Here is a 20287-nt window from a genome sequence, read left to right on the forward strand (position 1 = left end):
TCCTAATAATTTGGATTGCAGATTTAATTGCTTTTTAGCCAAGTTTGCAGATGATACAAAGATAGTTGGAAGAGCAGGTAGAGATGAAGAAAAGGAGAGACTGCAAAGAGATAGATGAGGAGAATGGGCAAAGAAATGGTAAATGAAATACAATGTTGGAAAGTGTACGACCATGCACTTTGATAGAAGCCTGGAATATTAATTGAATGGGGAGATCATTCAAAATTCTGAGTCGCAAAGGGACTTGGAAGTCCTCGTGCAGGATACCCTGAAGTTTAACCTCCATGTTGAGTCAGTGGTGAAGCTGTAAGCAATGTTGGCATTCATATCAGGAGGAATAGGTGACAAGATGTAATGTTGAGGCCTCACTTGGAGTATAGGTAAAGTTTTAGGCTCTTTATTTAAGGAAGGATGTTTTGGCATCAGACAAGATTTACAAGAATAATTTCTGGAATGAAGGGATTAGCATATGAGGGAGGTTTGACAGCTCTTGGACTGTACTCCTAGGAGTTCAGAAGAATGAGGGTGGACAATGTATGTGAAGGTATTTCTTTAGCCAGAGATTGATGAATCTCTGAAATTTTCTTCCACGGACAGCTGTGGAGGCCAGGTCGTTGGGTGTATTAATGGCAGAGATTGACAGATATTCAAATAGTCAGGGTATCAAAGATAATGGAGAGAATGCAGTGAGTGGGGCAGAGTGGGAGAATGGATCAGCTCATGATAGAGTGGACAATGGGATATATAAGTGCAGACTTCCTGCTTCTTGGTTGGTATAACATGAAAGGCCTGGACGGAGTAGATGTTGCAAAGATTGTTTCCCATGGGAGAGGTGTCAAGGACACAAGAGCACAACTTCAGGATTGTAACAGAGATGTGAAGGTATTTCTTTAGCCAGAGATTGATGAAAATCTGAAATTTTCTTCCACGGACAGCTGTGGAGGCCAGGTTGTTGGGTGTATTAATGGCAGAGATTGACAGATATTCAAATAGTCAGGGTATCAAAGATAATGGAGAGAATGCAGTGAGTGGGGCTGAGTGGGAGAATGGATCAGCTCATGATAGAGTGGACAATGGGATATATAAGTGCAGACTTCCTGCTTCTTGGTTGGTATAACATGAAAGGCCTGGACGGAGTAGATGTTGCAAAGATTGTTTCCCATGGGAGAGGTGTCAAGGACACAAGAGCACAACTTCAGGATTGTAACAGAGATGTGAAGGTATTTCTTTAGCCAGAGATTGATGAAATTCTGAAATTTTCTTCCACGGTCAGCTGTGGAGGCCAGGTCGTTGGGTGTATTTATGGCAGAGATTGACAGATATTCAAATAGTCAGGGTATCAAAGATAATGGAGAGAATGCAGTGAGTGGGGCTGAGTGGAAGAATGGATCAGCTCATGATAGAGTGGACTAGCTTGGCCAAATGGCCTACTTCTGCTCCAATATCTTATGGTCTTATTTGACACCATATATCACATTTATCACAAGGTAACTTGCATGTAAACTGCATATGTAACAATGCATAGCCACTTTGTATTAATTTATTTTATGTTGTGCTACAAGATACTGTATGGATAATGGAACAATCTCTCGTGAGGTTCATTCAAAGACTACTGCTACCATGCTGCAAACTCGTGTGACAGTGAAAAGAAATCCCGTGCTATTTATCTCAAATGTTTTGCGATGAAATTAACCTGTTATATTCATTTCAAGGTAGTTTCAATTATGAATGAACAGAAAAGTGGCAATTTAAAATCAAGCCTTAAACTCAAGCAAACGCAAGCAAAACTCTCAAAAACCAGCTGTGATATAAAAGTACATTTTGAATGTACTCACTTGGCCTTTAGGATATTTTGGAAAATATGGATAATATCAACCCACTTCCTCCAAGCTGTCAAGCTGCAGGAATACAATAGCCTCAAAGTTACTTTGTGGTTGACTCTTGTACAACTTGCAGCGCAAATCATCCACTTTGACCATCCAATGGGATATATAAGTGCAGACTTCCTGCTTCTTGGTTGGTATAACAATATGCAGGATTCTCACAGCAGAATGTGATCTGATAATGTGCATTTAGCAAGAATAAGACAAAATATAGTTAAAACAACAAAATGTTCTGAATTTTAACTGTTAAAAGTGGGAAAATAGAAATGGTCGATTTTGCTTGGTTGATACATTATAGCATGTGGCTTTCTTGTATAATTATGGTCAGGGGTGCAATGTTCACCAAAATCAGTGACAAGGAGGTGCTGGAGCCACCCATGAGGTGCCAAAGCTGCCCCCTGAGGTGCTGGAGCAGCGATCCAGTGAGCTCCGGCAGCAATGCTCATCTTATTACAGTTAAAGGATTATTAAATGCAAATTATTAATACACATTTCCATCATTCTAAAATTATTTTGGAAAATCTGCTTCTGGATGTTACTTATAATTGAAAAAAAGTTGGACGAGTAACAACTGAGATAAGTTGTGCCTTGTAAATCCTTGCATGTGCTCTCATGTAAACCGTGATAAAACAGTACATTTGTAAAAATGTAACTGCAATATTTAGATTTAAAATTTTTGATTGTTATTTTCCCTGCACATGCAATTTGCCACTTTTGCTATTTTAAATTATTTTCTCGGAATTTTTGGGGCTACTTATACTGATTGCAGAGAATTACCGCAGTTGTGACATCATGTGATTCCATGTGAAAGGTACTGTTGACCCATTTGATCTCTAAATTTACTTCACCTGTTGGGAAGTGTGAACTCTACCTGTCTCCAAAATCACTGAGAGAAGTTAACTATACAAATATTTGTCGCTAAGCATATCTTGAAGATCAAAGAGTCAACATCCTGTACGACTCTAACATGTTCTGGCAAAGAGCTGTGAAATGGAGACTGCTGTGTCATAACTTCCTAAAACGTTTTTATGTAAAGAGACTTAAAATCATCTGCAGAGACAAAGTCACTTAAAATCATCTGCGGATAAAATGTAAATTAAGTTATCGCCTTTTTTCAATGTGTTCCTTTACTAATCTCCCCTTGTATCTCTATAACTGGACAGGCAAAATTATATTGATGTCATTGATAACAAGCAATATTATAGTTTGTGTTGAATTGTTGAAGATACTGAATCATATTTTTCACAAATCTAGCTAAATAAGCAATAGTAAAAAAGTACGAGTAAAATTATCAAATATATCAAACAATAATATTGTCTGTGGCAAGTGAAGATGTTCAAAACACACAGTGATACATAGTTAAGTGATGGAAATTCTGATAAACATTTATGTTAACAAAATATACACAAGAATCAAGCTAATATATATTAAACACAACACTCCAAGGCAGATGAACCAATTTATGAAGTCAATGTGGAAACATTCGAGATTGCAATTACCTTGTACTTGAAGGATGGCACTGGAACTGACAGCACCATTTGAATTTTTAGCTTGTACAACATAAATACCAGCATCTTTATCAGACACCTTCTCAATGTAAAGTACATGTTTGCCTTCCTTACGTGAAATGTTCAGATGCTGATCTGTTGTTATCTTCTGCTCATCCTTGTACCTGAAGTCAAGAGTGCATTTCCACATCAAAGATATTGCAGCACTATCTTGACAATAGGACATATATTGTATTTGCAAGTATACAACATTAGAAAAGTGAGTTTTAGTTCAGAAAAATGTCTCCAAAAAGGCAGGGAAAAATATTTTAGTAGCATGCCCAAGGTTGGTGAAGCATCAGGCAACAAGGTAAAATAACTTGGAACAAGCAAAGATCATTCAGTCCCAAATTCATATAAGTGGACCATGTCCCAACCAAAGAAAATTCATGGTGCCTCATCAAACATATTCAAAACATGACCCATGAATTTGAACCCAGTCTCTTAATCAGGCGCATGTATTCACTTTTTTGACCAGTTATCATCCCATTTAATTTTAAGTATGGTTTGCAAGCTATTTTCAACCAAAGACTAAGATAAATACTCCTACCCTCAAGGTTTAAAATGTGAACATCATTTTCCATTTGTTGTCCTATGAGATACAAGATTATTTCTGAGGGCTGGGGGAGGCTGGGGTGCACACCGGGCTGTGGGCTGGGGGAGACTGGGGTTCACACCGGCCTGTGGGCTGGGGGAGACTGGGGTTCACACCGGGCTGTGGGCTGGGGGAGACTGGGGTTCACACTGTGCCGTGAGCTGGAGGAGCCAAGGATTCCCACTGGAAATACAGAAGAATATGGGTTCTTCAAGTTTGAATGAACTGGATGAAAATAGACTTGGCAAGGGAGTATATAAATGTAATATCCTAGCAACACATGCTGTTTTTATTTTAAGCCATTTTAGAGACAACAGGTCACCCAGCAAATTTTGGAGCCAAAATGGTTTGATAAATGAATGGATAAATCACAGTCATCTTGACAAGTCCTATAAGAAACTTCATGGAAAAAAGGACAAGTTAGAGGGCTGATGGGATTGGTAACGAACGACATACTTGCTTTGGAGGGAGCCCAGTGCATTCCGGCAAACCCATTGTAAGTCAAAAAAGAATACTGCACCTTCCATTATTTTAATTTTCTTTGGCTTGGCTTCGCGGACGAAGATTTATGGAGGGGGTAAAAAGTCCACGTCAGCTGCAGGCTCGTTTGTGGCTGACAAGTCCGATGCGGGACAGGCAGACACGATTGCAGCGGTTGCAAGGGAAAATTGGTTGGTTGGGGTTGGGTGTTGGGTTTTTCCTCCTTTGCCTTTTGTCAGTGAGGTGGGCTCTGCGGTCTTCTTCAAAGGAGGTTGCTGCCCGCCAAACTGTGAGGCGCCAAGATGCACGGTTTGAGGCGTTATCAGCCCACTGGCGGTGGTTAAATGCTAAATGCCTTTATTCTACACAAAAAAAACCCACGTGCACAGCTGAAAGCACACTGGGCGTGAAGAATGTTTGAAGCAACAGGGTCATCAATTTCACTTATTTACGGGTTCGCTACAGAGACTGAGAGCCTGGTTCTACTACACCTTCCTGGTTTGAAATTCTCACATGTTATATTATTGTTCATTCAAAATCAAACCAAATCCATCCAAATTTTATGTTGTGATAGTCTCGTTCCTTCCCTTGATAAGTTCCACAACAAGTGATTTTTCATCCTCAATCTGCAATTCAATTTATTGCAATTCACTGCTCCTCTGATTTCACACTTTCTCTCTTCTCCCTAGTTTTGTTCCCTAGTTATTGGCTTACTACTGTTAATGGCCCCTTTACCACCTCATCAATTCAAGTGCTTCTCTTCTCCCATCACCTCAAACATCTTTTAATGGGCATCAGTTTGAGATGAGTGGGGAACGATTTAAAAGGAATCTGAGGGGCACATTTTCACACAGAGAATATATAGAATGAGCTGCCAGAAGAAGTGGTAGAAGAAGGTACAATTTTAACATTTATTTAAACAGAAACACAATAGGAAAGGTTTAGAGAGAGATGGTGTGAATTCAGTCAAATGGGATTAGCTTGGGTAGACAGTGTGGGCAAGTTGAACTGAAGGGTCTATTACAATGGTATAAAACTATGACTAGATTACTCATTTCTCAACATCTCCTTTTCTCTCCTGCATCCATGTCTGAAAAAAATACTCATCCAACTTATGACCAATTCCACACATTTGACATAAAAATTCGGTAGCAATCCATCTCCACCGTTTCCTTTTCAATAGCTCATTCACCTCAGCTTCATTACACATTCTGAACAGCCACTATTCCCCTCTGATATGACCTTACTCTTTATATCAAGAGCAGTCAAGGTGATTTAGTGATGGTTGGATACATTAAGCACTTGCTCTTAACTGCCAAAACCTCTCAGACCATTATGGAATGTAAATATACACATCAAAAGTTTACTTAAAAGCAATTTCCCTGCCCGCATTACATTCACTTCCAGTAATAACTGAGAATTTTTTTAACTGCTGTCCATTTAGTTGACTGCATCAAATACCAATAGACTCATTTTTAATAGCTAGCAAAAAAGAGAGTCATTTAATTTGTATTTAACTTTGTTCAATGCTGAACATTTGCATAATAAGTGATTACTTGTATGAAAGTTCTTACAGCTTCCAAAAAATCTTTTCAAAACTTGTCTCAGTTGAACTGGAAGCTATGCTGTAAAAACACCAAGAATAGTATAGGTATGTTGACATCCACAAGCTCATGTTAATCATCTAAATATTTATTAATTTTACACAAAATACTCCTTACTCAAAGCAAATCTACTTGCAAACTATGGGTGTTAGAGGTTACCCACCATGTCAAAGTTGGATCTGGGAGTCCTGTTACTTCAACTTCCAAGGTCACAGGAGAACCTTCGACCACACTGACATTAGACATCAGCTTGTTGAATTTGGGGGCAGTGCAGGGTAGATTACAAGTGCGTGTATTCCTTGATGTACATCTGATTTCTTTGTGGATGACAACGCCCATATGGTGAGCTGCATCATGCATTAAGTTTTGAGCATTGTGGGGCACTTTTGATGATCCAGATGAAGTATACACATTATTTCTCTTAGAGCTCATTTCTTTTCTGAAATAATTACTGTTGGAATCGTGCAGCGATTCCTGGGTTGTTGTCACCCACTCAGGCAGGTCGCAGGTCTGTGGTTGTCTCTCATGCACATCGCAGGTAGAATCAGAGACTGATGAATTAGTTACCATTTGGGACTTCAGGATCGGTGAAATTGTGTTTGAAATAGTACTGGGGGCAAGACATGTTAGTGGGCTATTAATAAAAGAAGATTCAGATCTGTTTTCAGTGCAGGCTTTAACACTGATATTCAGATGCTCTGAACCATCATCTGGTCTCGAGTGATTCATTTTATCACCAGGGTTACTAGGTTCAAGGGTCTGAAATGTGTCAATCATTCTGTGAAAGCCTATTTGCTTTTGTGGCTCACCATTATGTGACCCAGCGTGCAGACCATGTAAACTTAGTCTAGAAATTTTGTCCACTTCTGTCTCAGAATAGAGTTGAATTGATTCAGGAGTATCAGGAAGTGGAGGCAAGGAGATGTCATCAGGTGACATATATTCATATTCTACAGACAGGATTTCATTAACAGGAGGTTTATTTTGTCGTACTACGCTGCCTTCGGTACAAATCTGAAATAACTTGATAGCTTCCTGAGAATCTGGATCTTCTGCAATTGAATCTGTGATTTCATTTCTTACGGATCCATCCAAGTTATCTTTTAAAAGTTCCTTAAAAACAAATGAAATTGTATCTATAATTTAGTTAATTTGTTATGCACATTAAAATTTGCTTATTATAGAATAACTATTTTAGCCAAGCCCCTTGGCAGTTCCTTGATAATCTTAGCAATACAATCGGATCGTCACGACTGCAGTTTCCACTGTCAAAGTCCTAAATTACACTGGACAACATTTTTTCCTCAAAAAGTTTGCTTTCTGAAAAAAATTGGGGATTATGGCACACAACGTCAAGCTGAGCACAAAGCTAATTTCAGATTCGTTGTATTAAGGTAGGAAGTTGGAGAAACATTAAATTAACTTCCATTGAATTTAGCATGTTTCATTGCTTAATGATGCTGACACACTGCGTTAGTTCAACTGACCTAAAAATGTTTTCCCACTGGTTCTCATTTGTACTCAGTACCTGATGCCTCTCGTGTCAGTGTCCAACCATAGTCGGCCAGCATTGATGGATTCCAGTTGCCCTGATACTGCTTTTCCATGGTGGCAATGTCCTGGTGTAACCTTTCACCATGTTCATCACTGGCTTTACTGAGATCAGCCAGGAAGACGTCCAAGTTCAAATGCAGAAAATTAATTTTCCATGACATGTTGCATTTCATGGATTTGTAATTTTGAAATAGTCTTTAAATATGTCAGGAAATAGGTTATATCTAAAATATGGCGTATGAATGATTTTTATGATCAGCTGCCCAAAATCCATAAACTACACCTAAAAGTGTTCAGGAAGCAAAATGGTTGTTGTCCAGTGTTATTAATGGGTGGAGTTCACAATATTTCAATCACTTAATGTGGCACTTTATGTCTAATACCAAATCAGCTAGTGATAACATCCAAGAGTTATAAAAAAGTAAATCATGAACATTTGTAGACACCATGTTTGCAATAAAAACACAAAGCCCGAAGCGTCGGTTCTGTATCTTTACCTTTGCTACATAAAGGACACTGTTGGAACTTCTCCAGCATTTTGTGCTTTTAGTTAGAAAAAAACAGGACATTGGCTTAAGGCCTAACTATACAGCATGGTAGCTAAATTGCTGAATTAGCACCCTACACTAACAATCCAGAGACCCAGATAACAAATCCCATCCTGGCAGCTACGACATTTAAAACTAATTAATAATTTACAAAGAAAATAAGTAGTATTCAGTAGTAATCATCTCAAAAACTAAGCGATTGCGGCAAAAATCCACTTGGTTTATTAACACCTGTCAGGGGAAGAAAAATGCAATTGTTTTGTAGTTTGGCTTGTATGTATCACTCCAGGATCACCTCATGCACGTGACTGAAACGGCCACTGAGTATACCATTGCTCCCAGATCTGGGCAGAGAAAGAAGGAAATAGGGTGGAATTCAAACAACCTTCCAAAGTTGTACACACAAATTGAGCAGCTGCCTGTCAGACCAGTTCATTAACTGCCTGACCTAATTGAACTTGCAGGTACATATCTTACAGACGATGTTGCCAGACTCCATCCTGATCCCTGGGTAAATCATTGGTCTCAGCATCAGGAGGGACCAACCAGAGTGACACTGCTGTTCTATATAAGTGGGAAGGAGTAGTGTTGGACCCTGTTAAGTTTCAGTTGAAAACCTCAGTGTCAGCAGTTTAATGGAGTACCTCTTACTTGCCTGGACGAGTGCAGTTTTAAAGGCTCTCATAAAGTTAACATAACATAACATAACAATTACAGCATGGAAACAGGCCATTAGGCCCTTCTAGTCCGCACCGAACCAAACACCCCTTTCTAGTCCCACCTCCCTGCACAATGCCCATAACCCTCCATCTTCTTCTCATCCATAGACCTGTCCAACCTTTTCTTAAATAATACAATTGACTCCGCCGCCACTATTTCTCCCGGAAGATCATTCCACACGGCTACCACTCTCTGAGTAAAGAAGTTCCCCCTCATATTACCTCTAAACCTCTGCCCCTTAATTCTTAACTCATGTCCTCTTGTTTTAAACTTTCCTCCTCTTAACGGAAATAGTCTATCCACATCCATTCTGTCTATCCCTTTCATAATCTTAAATACTTCTATCAAATCCCCTCTCAACCTTCTACGCTCCAAAGAATAAAGACCCAATCCAGGATAAATCAGCTCAATTCATTGCTACCTCATCAATCACCCTAAACATTCATTCTCTCAATTGCTGGTACACAGCGATTGTAGTGTCCACCACCTACAAAATCACTGTAGTTATTTACATTGGCTGTGCCAACCGTATCTTCCAAACACCAGGGAGACTGACGTTAGACAAGGGACTACAACCACATTCAGGTTTCTCTCCAAATCACATCCTGATTTGGAGACACATCACCAATACGAATAGGAATGGAACTTTCCAATAGCTCTCTAGGAGTACAGTCACCAGAAAAACTGCAATGGTCCAAGAGTTCATTTCACCATCAATTCTTAAGGGAAATGAGGGATGGGCAATAAATACTGGCCTTGTCCGCAATGCAAAGATACCAACAAAAATCAATATAAAACTTTCTGAGTGTCTCATCACCATTGGGAGCCACAATTTCTTTTAAGACTTCAGGGTTTTAGGCCACTGAAAGTTGATCTCCAGTCCTCTCCACTTAGCTCAGAGGTTCTCAACCTTTATCTTTCCACTCCTATACTGGCCTTGTCCACAATGCAAAGATACCAACAAAAATCAATATAAAACTTTCTGAGTGTCTCATCACCATTGGGAGCCACAATTTCTTTTAAGACTTCAGGGTTTTAGGCCACTGAAAGTTGATCTCCAGTCCTCTCCACTTAGCTCAGAGGTTCTCAACCTTTATCTTTCCACTCCTATACTACTTTAAGTAATCCCTATGCCATAAGTGCTCTGTGATTAGTAAGGGATTGCTTAAGAGGGGATGTGAGTGGGAAGGGAAGGTTGAGAATCACTGCTCTAGACCCAATTGTTACTGAAATATTTTGCTTGAGAAAAATTGTCATTGGCCCTTTTCCTTTGGAGTTATGAAATCGTGCACATAACGAGTCAATGAGGTACAATTAAAACAGAGGTTTTCAAACTTTTTATTTCCACCCACGTACCACTTTAAGCAATCCCTTATTAATTACAGAGCAGCTATGGCATAGGGAGTAAGCTGAGTACCACTGACTTAGCTGCTCCTTTTTCCTCATTTGAGGCATCCCTTATTTAAAAAGGCTTATGGTATGCTGGCCTTCATTAGGAGGGGAGATTGAGTTCAAGAGTCAAGAGGTAATGCTGCAGCTCTATAAAACCCACACAGAATAATGTGTTGCGTTCTGGTCCCCTTATTACAGTAAGAATGTGGAAACTTCAGAGAGGGTGCAGAAGAAATTAACCAGGATGTTGCCTGGATTGGAGAATAAGTCTTATGAGGCAAGGTTGACAGAGTTAGGGCTTTTCTCTTTGGAGTGAAGAAGGATGAGAGGTGATTTTATAGAGATTGATACGAAATTTGAGTGGCATAGATAGGATGGACAGCCAGCCCCCTTTTCCTAAGCTGACGTAGCAAATACATCTGTACAAGGGAGGAAAGTTTAAGTCAGACATCAGGGGTAATTTTTTAAATATATACACAGGGGTGCCTGAAATGCAGTGTCAGGGGTGGTTTGGAGGAGATACAATAGGGGCATTTAAAAGACTCTTGGACAGGCACATGGATGCAAATAAAATAGAGGGTAATGGGTGTGAGGTAGGGAAGGTTTAGACCACACATGTCAAACTCAGGCCCGCGGGCCAAATTTGGCCCGTGATATACTTATATTTGGCCCGCAAGATCATATCAAATATGTATTAGAGCTGGCCCGCTGGCCGCCGCGCCAGTATAGCGCATGCACAGCTAATACTACAAATCCCAGAATGCTTTGCAAATGCGTTGGCGCCGGCCCGTCAGCCCGCTAATCGCCCCCACCTCCTCTCTTTACTTTCATTAGTATCTGCGACCTGTCGCCTAACTCACATGTAATAAACCCCTTACGAAAAATGTCCAAATGAAAGACAGAAAACAGGACATTTCAAGACAGGTGGGAGGCTAACTCTGACCCCAGAGTTTGATGAACTTGCATCTAAGAAGAGATGCCAAGTATCTGGTTTAGACCCAGGTGCATCAGAGTAAATCACAGTGGAGCAAGCTAAGCTTGGATTCATATTTTCTTTCGTTCACTTTGGACTGTTCATCGTTGAAAGATTGGATTTTCGTTGAAGCAAGTTGTTATTTTTTTGACTTGTTGGCTTGTGAAAATAAATACATTTAAAAGGAGCTTAAAGGCTAGAGAGAAATATTATTGATTGAATATTTTATTTCTCATTTGTTAATGCTTCTTCTGGAAAGAGTTTAACCAAAGCTATTATTAAACATTTATTTTAATAAGAAAAAGTTTAACATTACATATGTTGAAAGAAGAGAAAACATGCAGATGTTGTTGAAAATTTTCAATAAATATTTAGTTTGGCCCTCGACTTAGTCCAAGTTTTTAATTTTGGCCCTCTGTGAATTTGAGTTTGACACCCCGGTTTAGACTGTTGAATAGGTCGGCACAACATCATGGGATGAAGGGCCTGTACTGCGCTGTAATGTTCTAAACTGAAGGGGCATAGCCACTCATATCCTCATAACACAATTCAAACTGAATAATATTAAACTTAGTTCAAAATTTGAGCCCTTCTCAAGAGCCAACAGGGATGGGTTCATGGAATGAATAACAACCATTGAAATCTGCAGTGATATGCTGACCGAGAAAGGAAACATTCCAAACTCTCAATTTACACAGCAAGAACTTGCAGAAGGAAGTTGGTTCCATCAGTGGCCACGTTAGTTCTTTCATGACATAATTGCCATTTCCCTGGAGGGAAGGGATGTACAGAACCATCAAAAGAAGCTTTGACAGCTTGCTAAGCAGTTCATCCAATTGTCAAAGTTAATAAAAAGGTTAATGTTCAGAAACATACAAACATCATTGAAACTGATAACTCGAGATTTAAAATAAAAATATCCCTAAATATTTAAATGTACACAAACAATTAAAATCTAAAAATACTGATACTTACCTCAAAGTTATCTAATTGTAGCAACTTCATGAGGAAATATATCTGTGAACAACTTAAACTAGAAATGTGCATAGAAACCCAAAAGGAATGCAGGGAAATATTGGCTGTTACATGTGTATTGACAGTATAAAGTAGGGGTCAATGTGCTTTAAGCTATCATAATGTAAATATTTTTTGTTAAAAAAAATTGACTTATTATAAACAGACCCTGTTCTTAAAATGCTTTGATCTGCTGTTAAGAGTACTGTTGGTTAACATTTTGAGAAGTACATACATGATTGAATGAAAATTGAGGTTCTTGACTGGTCCAATTATTCAGTTTTCTTCTGTTTTCAGTTTTGTCTACTTGACATTCATTGGGAAACTTTGTATCTGAAATTTCTGTGCCGGTCCCAATAGCTGCCATAGAAGGAATTGTGTGCTCTTGTCTGTTTTCTGCAAGCTGGAGAGCAAAAACTCTTCTTCTTGTGTCAGTGGAATATTTTTTGGGGAAATCTGACGTGATCTGAGAAAACTTCATTTTGAATGGCTGGGTTAAAACTGTAATGTATTGCTGAGCACTTATGCCTCTTTCATCAGAGATCTTCGATTTATCTGTTATTTTCTGGACATCGTCAGTGGGTAATCCAATAATACGACGTTTATGCACAGAAGCCAGGTGCCATTCTTTGTTATCTTTTGTCACCTGAGCTGCATCCACAGTACATTTCGATGAAGCTTTGATCACCTTCTCTTGTTCATCGTGCTCCATTGTCTGAATCTCTCGATCTGCAGGTGATGTCTGGGTGAAATCGTTGGAATCTGTCTAACAAGAATAAGGGAAATATTTTAAAAAATCATTCACATAGACTTCTGTGTGTTTAACAAGATAATTCTTCCATTTGATATTTTCTCTCCCCATTCACTTCAGCCTTTTTTTTACTTATGCCATAAGTAATTACATTTCCTGTGTCATGCTTTCATTAGATTAGAGCTATACTTTTTGTCAGCTCTTTCAGTAATTACCTGGTAACTTCTTTGGTTATAAATGGTTTTCCTGCCCTTCATTACTTACGATGTCACCTCTCAACACAATGCGCAAGCCATTTAAATATTTTTTATATACTTACTAATATTAACTGTAAAAAAAATCCACCAAAAATATATATACAACTTGATTAGTTTAAAAGTACAAATTTCTGATCACTGAGCACACATATACTGATAAGTATTCCATACCTGGCTGAGAAATCAAGTGTATGCAATTGCCAACTTCAGCATTTCAAAATCTCTTGCTGTTTAACTTTAATTAGTATGATTTAAAGATCACAAATGAATGAAGGATCGATCCATTGTTCAAAGTATGAGTGCCTAATATTGATCTTTTCAATTTACCTTCACCAAAAGTTCCCTTCCTTCCCGCTACCCATACTCAACATAGTTCATCCACCGGTAGAGAAATGATGAGATCCTGTAGTGTGTATGTACGCTATGAGGCAGAAGGTTGAAAAGCAGACCCCCATGCATTAGTGAGGATGGAAATGAGAGGATAGGGCAGGTGAGCTGCTGCAGGAAGGAGGGTTTCTTGGGCAGTGGAGGCTTGCATGAATGGAATGGATTGCACCTGCACTAAGGACCCTGGTAGAGATTTGATAGAGGTATTCGAAACTGGTTTGTGAGAAAGAGACTCCCAAAGTAGTAATGTGCCTGATGAGAGGGCGAGACTTGTTGCTTCAATTAAATTAAAGCAAGTCCAGGAGGCAAGAGAAGCAGGGGTGGGACAGGGAGAAGGAAATGTCTGACAGGCTAAACTGCATTCATTTTAATACAAGAAATCTGAGAGGTAAAGTGAAGGAACTCCGGGCATGGATTGGCATGGGACTGTGATATTATGGCTATGACAGAAACATGGCTGAGGAATGGGCAGCACTGGAAGTACAGGAGAGGAAGTTGCATTTTGGATGAGGGAGAACATCACAGCGTCACAATATTCCTGGGGTAGAGGTAGAGCTTAGAGAGAGACCAATGAGAGGTGCATTATAATTGTCATCAGTAGGTAACAAGGGAAAATTGAGAATTTCAGTAGATGAGTTGAGGGCAAGTGGATGCTTAACATTGTAACAGATATCAGAGTAAATGAACTGGCAATGCTGAGAATATGTCAACATGTCAAATGGTCCATTTCAGGATCTGACAGTTCTCATGTCAGAGTCTGCATGCAAGGAATCTAGTAAAAGTTGCTGGGATCGGAAACTTAATGTTATGATACTTAATTGTTGACAGTTTCTACTCATCTATTACTGAATATTGGATAAACCATATTCGCATCAATAAGAAATAACAATGATCACACGGACAACTTTTCTGCTTACCACTTTGTCGAATTTCGATTCAAGATCTCTTAACCCATTGCACAGTTCCTTTATTGAGTCAAGGATTTCGCTGTGTTTCATTGCCATTTGGTTCACAATTTTCCTTGCTTCTTCAGGACCTGTAAAAATAAACATGTAAAAAGCCTATTGGTTTTCCAGATCAAAATTGAGTATCAAATGCACATTCGTTGAGGACGTACATTTTTATTTGCTATTAATATAAAGATAGAGAAGATTCCTATTTGAGCTACAGGTGCTGAAGGACGTTATTCAAAATAGGTTTATTAATCTTTTTACAATTTTTTATGGTATTTTACATAAATAGTACATAAAGCCATAAATGTAATATATAAAAAAATGAAAAAAAATTAGAAGAAAAATAAAACTATGATGTATAAACTCAATATCATAACAGTCAAATAAAGAAACAAGTAGCAAACACTTAAACAATGACAACATATGGCTAATTGAAAAAGATTTTAAGAATTAACTATTTTACTTGGCTTCAAATTCTAATCCTTTCCCTTCTGAAGTTATCCAGTAAGCAGAAAAATGTGAAGTAATTATAATGTTTATATCTATGTTTCACCAAAACTTGTAATTAAACATCTATCCTCCCATATGTAATAAAGCTTATTGTAAAATTGGTAACTGCAGGGTCATTAAATTAGTTATAAGACAATATCCATTTGAAATGTGAAGATATAGATCTATAAATAGTAATTTTGAAATACAGGAACACAAGGAAATAGGAGCAGGATCTCAAATTTGTATTGCCATTCAATATGGATCATGACTGATTGATGCTGCCCTTCTGGGCCAGTTCCCTGTTACCCTCAATCTTTCAAATATTTATCTGTCCCCACCTTAAATGATCTGGTCTCCACAATTCTCCTGGGCATAGAATTCTCAAAGTATTTTCGACATGTTTTGAATAACCACTCCTTTATGTTGTAGCTGTCTCCTTCGACAATTTTTAACCGAAAATTTATATTAAAATAAATAATTCCTCAGTCCAGTGTGGGCTATTACAGAGCAGGAAAAATAAATTTACAGGTCCTGAACTTATTCACATCAGAAAAAAAAGTATTTTTAAAAGCTTGGCTGAGCTGTATTTATTTAAAAAAAGCAATAGCTTAATTTTGTTCATGGTCTTTGAAATTTCCACTGCTTAGTGAAGGATGTTGTCACGTAGCAACCATGGGTTACAACCATCTATTCAAAACTAATTGCATTCAAACCTTTGGAAAGGAAGCCTTTTAAATAAGTAGCTTACAGTAGATCTAATTGCCTACATTTCTACGCCATTCAAAATGTTTACCACAATCAAAATGGGGTCCAGATTGAATTTGGCCTACACCAAGAATGGAATGAGGAAGTCCAGCTGGAAAGGGCATTGATGAACCAGACTGATTATGTTGGCAGGGCAAGAGATAGAATGGATCCTTGATGAAAGCCAGAGCCAACATTACAAGAGCTAGAATAGAAACGATTGCAGATGATTATCCAGCTCTTATAGGTGGGTAAGAGTGGAATAAAGCAACTGCATTTTACCCAGTAAAGAGGTTTTGAAGTGAGCTCAACTACATTAAAGGTAGAAGAAACTGAGAAGGGGCAGATTATTTGTCACTGACATATATGTGTGTTTTATTTAACCACAATTATACTAATTTTAGTATTGTGGCAAAGGAAAAAAGTTTATTGGAAGAATTAAAATATTCAGTTCAAAACTTAATTAGCAACATAATTGAGTGGCACGGTTAGTGTAGCGATTAGTGCAGCGCCTTTATAGCGCCAGCGATCGGGACTGGGGTTCGAATCCTCCACTATCTGTAAGGAGTTTGTATGTTCTCCCCGTATCTGCATGGGTTTCCCCAGGGCTCAGGTTTCCTCCCACCATTTGAAACGTACCAGCCACGTAGTTATACTGTGCTATATGTCTAAATTTAAAAATTAATAAAATACATTTTAAAAGTTAGGTTTTATACTTTAGAAAATCACTACTAATGGATGTAATATGTATGAAACTATCCTTTTTAGAAATGTAGGATGAAAGTTATTAGCTCTATGGGACTTTTTGACATCTTTCCCTCCCCCCCCATCTTATTTTTTGACTAATATTATTAAATTTAGGCTCCTTGCAATCAATAGATTTTAGTTTCCCCATGACTTCAGGTACCTAAAACCATCATTTTTATTCTAATGCTTTGATTGGCCATGGTTGGATCATTTTCCTCTTGGTTTTTATTGAATAAATACATTTGTTGAGATTGATTAAATACTTTCCATTACCCATCTACTGGCAAACCTATTAATTTAATTCGTCAGCCCACCTTAGCCAATGTGCCCCTCATAGTCACAGTGCCCTCCATAATGTTTAGGACAAAGACACTTTTTTTCTTTATTTGCCTGTGCTCCACAGTTTTAAATTTGCCATCAAACAATTCACATGTGCTTAAAGTGCACGTTCCAGATTTTATTAAAGGTTATTTGTATATATTTTGGTTTGACCATGTAGAAATTAGAACACTTTTCATACAGAGTTCCCCCATTTCAGGGCACCATAATGTTTGGAACATTTGGCTTTACAGGTGTTTGTGAGTACTCAGGTATGTTTAATTGCTTCATTGGTGCAGGTATGAGAGAGCGAGGGTTGCTTCTAAGCTTTGGATCACCTTTGGAGTCTGTCGTTACGACTTTTCAATATGAGGACCAGAGTTGTGCCAATTAAATTAAAAAAGCCATTATAAGGCTGAAATCGGCTGTCAAACAGCCGATTTGAATAGACCACCTAAGGGGCTGACTCCACCTGGCCGGCTGTCTATCAACCAACCTGAATATAAACCTGAGCTGGTCCCTCCTGAGCCAGTCACATGGGGAGCCACCAAGGCTTGAATTGGTGTTCAGACTTTTACTGGAATAAAGCCTGTTGTACAGTATTTTGAGTTTTGCATTTGCTTGCTGATACCTTAGCGCACCACACTACTGTCTTCAGAAGACTTCATGAACAGAAATACAGAGGCTACACTGCAAGATGCAAACCACTAGTTAGCCACTCAAACAGGATGGCCAGATTACAATTTACCAAGAAGTATTTAAAAGAGCCTGCAGAATTCTGGAAACAGGTCTTGTGGAGAGATGAGACCAATATCAGAGTGTTGGCAATAGCAAAGTGTGGAGGTATAAAGGAACTGGAAAAGATCAAAAGCATACAACTGTGGCAGCCCACAATTGCAGAGATCAGGCCGGCACATCAGGCCGGCAGCAGACGCAGACATAGAATGCTAAAGCGACTCCCAGGACAACGAACCAATGGGGGTAGAAGCTGGGGCAGCATCAGACCAACAGCCCTAAAATGGCATTGGTCAAGCTGCTCAGCGAACTCATCAGAAACAGGCTGGGGAAGAAGGGCTTTCATATGCATGGATGTTCCCGCCCCCTAATGTTATTCATATGGATGACTCAGCAAAAATGGCGGGAACTTGAACAGTATAAAAGCAGCCTTTCCAGCCCTAATAAAGGAGTGAGTTTAACCTGCCACACTGTGTGTGTGTGTATGTGTGTGTGTGTGCGTGTGTGTGTGTGTGTGTGTGCGCGTGTGTGTGCATGTGTGTGTGTGTGTGTGTGTGTGTGTGTGTGTTTGCAGCAGTCGGCTACATCACCTCATCTGATGGTGATGGGGGTGTTATGATTGGGGCATGTATGGTTGCCACAGGTACTAGTAGACTTATCTTCATTGATGATAAAACTGCTGTTGGCATTCTAAGCTCTATAGAAGCATCTTAAATTTACATTTTTAAATTTAGACATGCAGCACAGTAACAGGCCATTTTGGCCCACAAGCCCCTGCTGCTCAATTACCTCCAATTGATCTATCGCCCCAGTACATTTTGAAGGGTGGGAAGAAACCGGAACATATAATCTCTTGAAAGACAGCACGGGATTCGAACTCCGCGCAAATTGTTATGCTAACCATTGCCTTCCAATATCTTATCTGCTCAAATTCAAGCAAATGCCTCCAGACTCATTGGTCGGCTCTTCATCCTACAGCAAAACAATGATCCCAAACATACTGCTAAAAGAACAAAGGAGTTTTTCAAAGCTAAAAACTAGAAAATTCTTGAATGGCCAAGTCAGTCACATGATCTAAATTCAAGTGAGCATGCCTTCCATATGTTGAAGAGAAAACTTCCCCAAAACAAGTTGAAGCTTAAGAAGATGGCTGCCATAAAGGCCTGGCAGAGCATCAGTAGAGAAGGTACTTAGCACCTGGTGATGTCTATGAATTGCAGACTTCAAACAGTTATTGCATGCAAGGGATATGAAACGGAGTACTAAACATGACTACATTAATATACACACCATTGCTCTGTCCCAAATATTATGGTGCCCTGAAATAAGCGAACTATGTATTAAAACTGTTGTAATTCCTACGTGGTCTCACCAAATTGTGACACAAATACCCTTGAATAAAATCTGCAATGTGCACTTTAAATCACATGTGAATTGTTTGAATACAAAGTAAAAATTGTGGAGCACAGGGGAAAATAGAGGAAGAACAATTTATTTGTCCCAAACATTGCGGAGGGTATTGCCGGACTTCACTCAAAAAAAGGAAGGGTAAATGTGGTGGAACACGGTACTCTGGGCATGTCCTCACTGGCCTGGGCAGGCTGGCTCACCCTCTGTATCTGCAGCTCTCCACATAAGGGCTGAGAGCCCTAGTCTCCTCCCTCAATACCTGCCTTGGACGTGAACCAGCAGCATGTAAGGCACGTCTGGGTCTTCTGATCAATAATACCTTTGACTGTTATTTTGTGACTGCAGGTGGTCATTGATCGCGCCACAAGCTTTTGTCTGAATTACGTGACGTTTGAACTCTATCATTACGTGGAACAATGATGAAAATAACCAATTTTCTTTTTGGTTCTGTAAAAGTTTTACTCTTGGAAACTGTACAGGACACAAAAAATATATTCTCCAAGTTATAATGTCAAACTGATTACTCACTTGATGCTAAGATTGAAGTTGCTACGATTATTGTGTGGCTTTGCCACAAACTTTTCTAATTTCTTGATTGATGCCCTCTGCACTGTACATTTTGCTATTCCTGCTAGCTTTGCTTGTCCAAGTTTAGGCAGACAATATTGTAATTGCTGGCAATTAAACATGCTGCCTCTTGTTGTCCGGAAGTAGATAACAGCACCTTTAGTTGTGAGATTTGACCAGAGTACAACTGAGAATTATTAGAGCTATAAAATCTCAGATTGTAATAGACGTTCCTGCAGCTGTAACAGGGAATAACCTGCCTAATTTTCTTTCCATTCTGTTCAGCAGATTGAAAGTTAACCGTCTCCAGAGGAGTCTATTTCCTGCACACTTTTATATTTTAGCACATGGAAAGTAAAGGAATATTGTTAAGTAGAAGACATTTAGTGCACAAAAAAGCTTGACACATGTTTGCATCTAAATAATGATGAATAAACAAGACAGTAATGCATTTCTTTGCAAGTGACATTTCTTGTAAGATATATCCGTTCATTAAAACCGACTTATGAAGAGCTGACAAGAATTTATATCTTATATATAAATATATATATATATCTGCAACCGAGTCTGCCTGTCCCGCATCGGACTTGTCAGCCACAAACGAGCCTGCAGCTGA

The 20287-nt window shown here is 38.9% G+C and overlaps 1 protein-coding gene across 8 annotated transcripts in view; it reads right to left on the reverse strand.

Moving 5' to 3' along the window:
* Window positions 1–3204: 3204 nt before the first annotated feature.
* Window positions 3205–20287, reverse strand: part of ccdc141 (coiled-coil domain containing 141) — a 129676-nt gene continuing 112593 nt past the window's right edge. For 7 of the 8 annotated variants that reach the window (XM_069935846.1, XM_069935847.1, XM_069935848.1 and 4 more), the window contains 4 exons: window positions 14623–14741; window positions 12546–13076; window positions 6273–7222; window positions 3205–3555 (listed from right to left, as the gene is read on the reverse strand). In XM_069935846.1, coding sequence (XP_069791947.1) covers window positions 3270–3555; window positions 6273–7222; window positions 12546–13076; window positions 14623–14741 — 1886 coding nt within the window. In that variant the 3' untranslated portion in view covers window positions 3205–3269. Of the gene's footprint in view, window positions 3556–5480; window positions 6131–6272; window positions 7223–12545; window positions 13077–14622; window positions 14742–20287 lie in introns of those variants that run through there. The other variant, XM_069935850.1, reaches the window with a different exon arrangement.

This window comes from Narcine bancroftii, chromosome 4, assembly GCF_036971445.1.
Source record: "Narcine bancroftii isolate sNarBan1 chromosome 4, sNarBan1.hap1, whole genome shotgun sequence".
NCBI lineage: Eukaryota > Metazoa > Chordata > Chondrichthyes > Torpediniformes > Narcinidae > Narcine > Narcine bancroftii.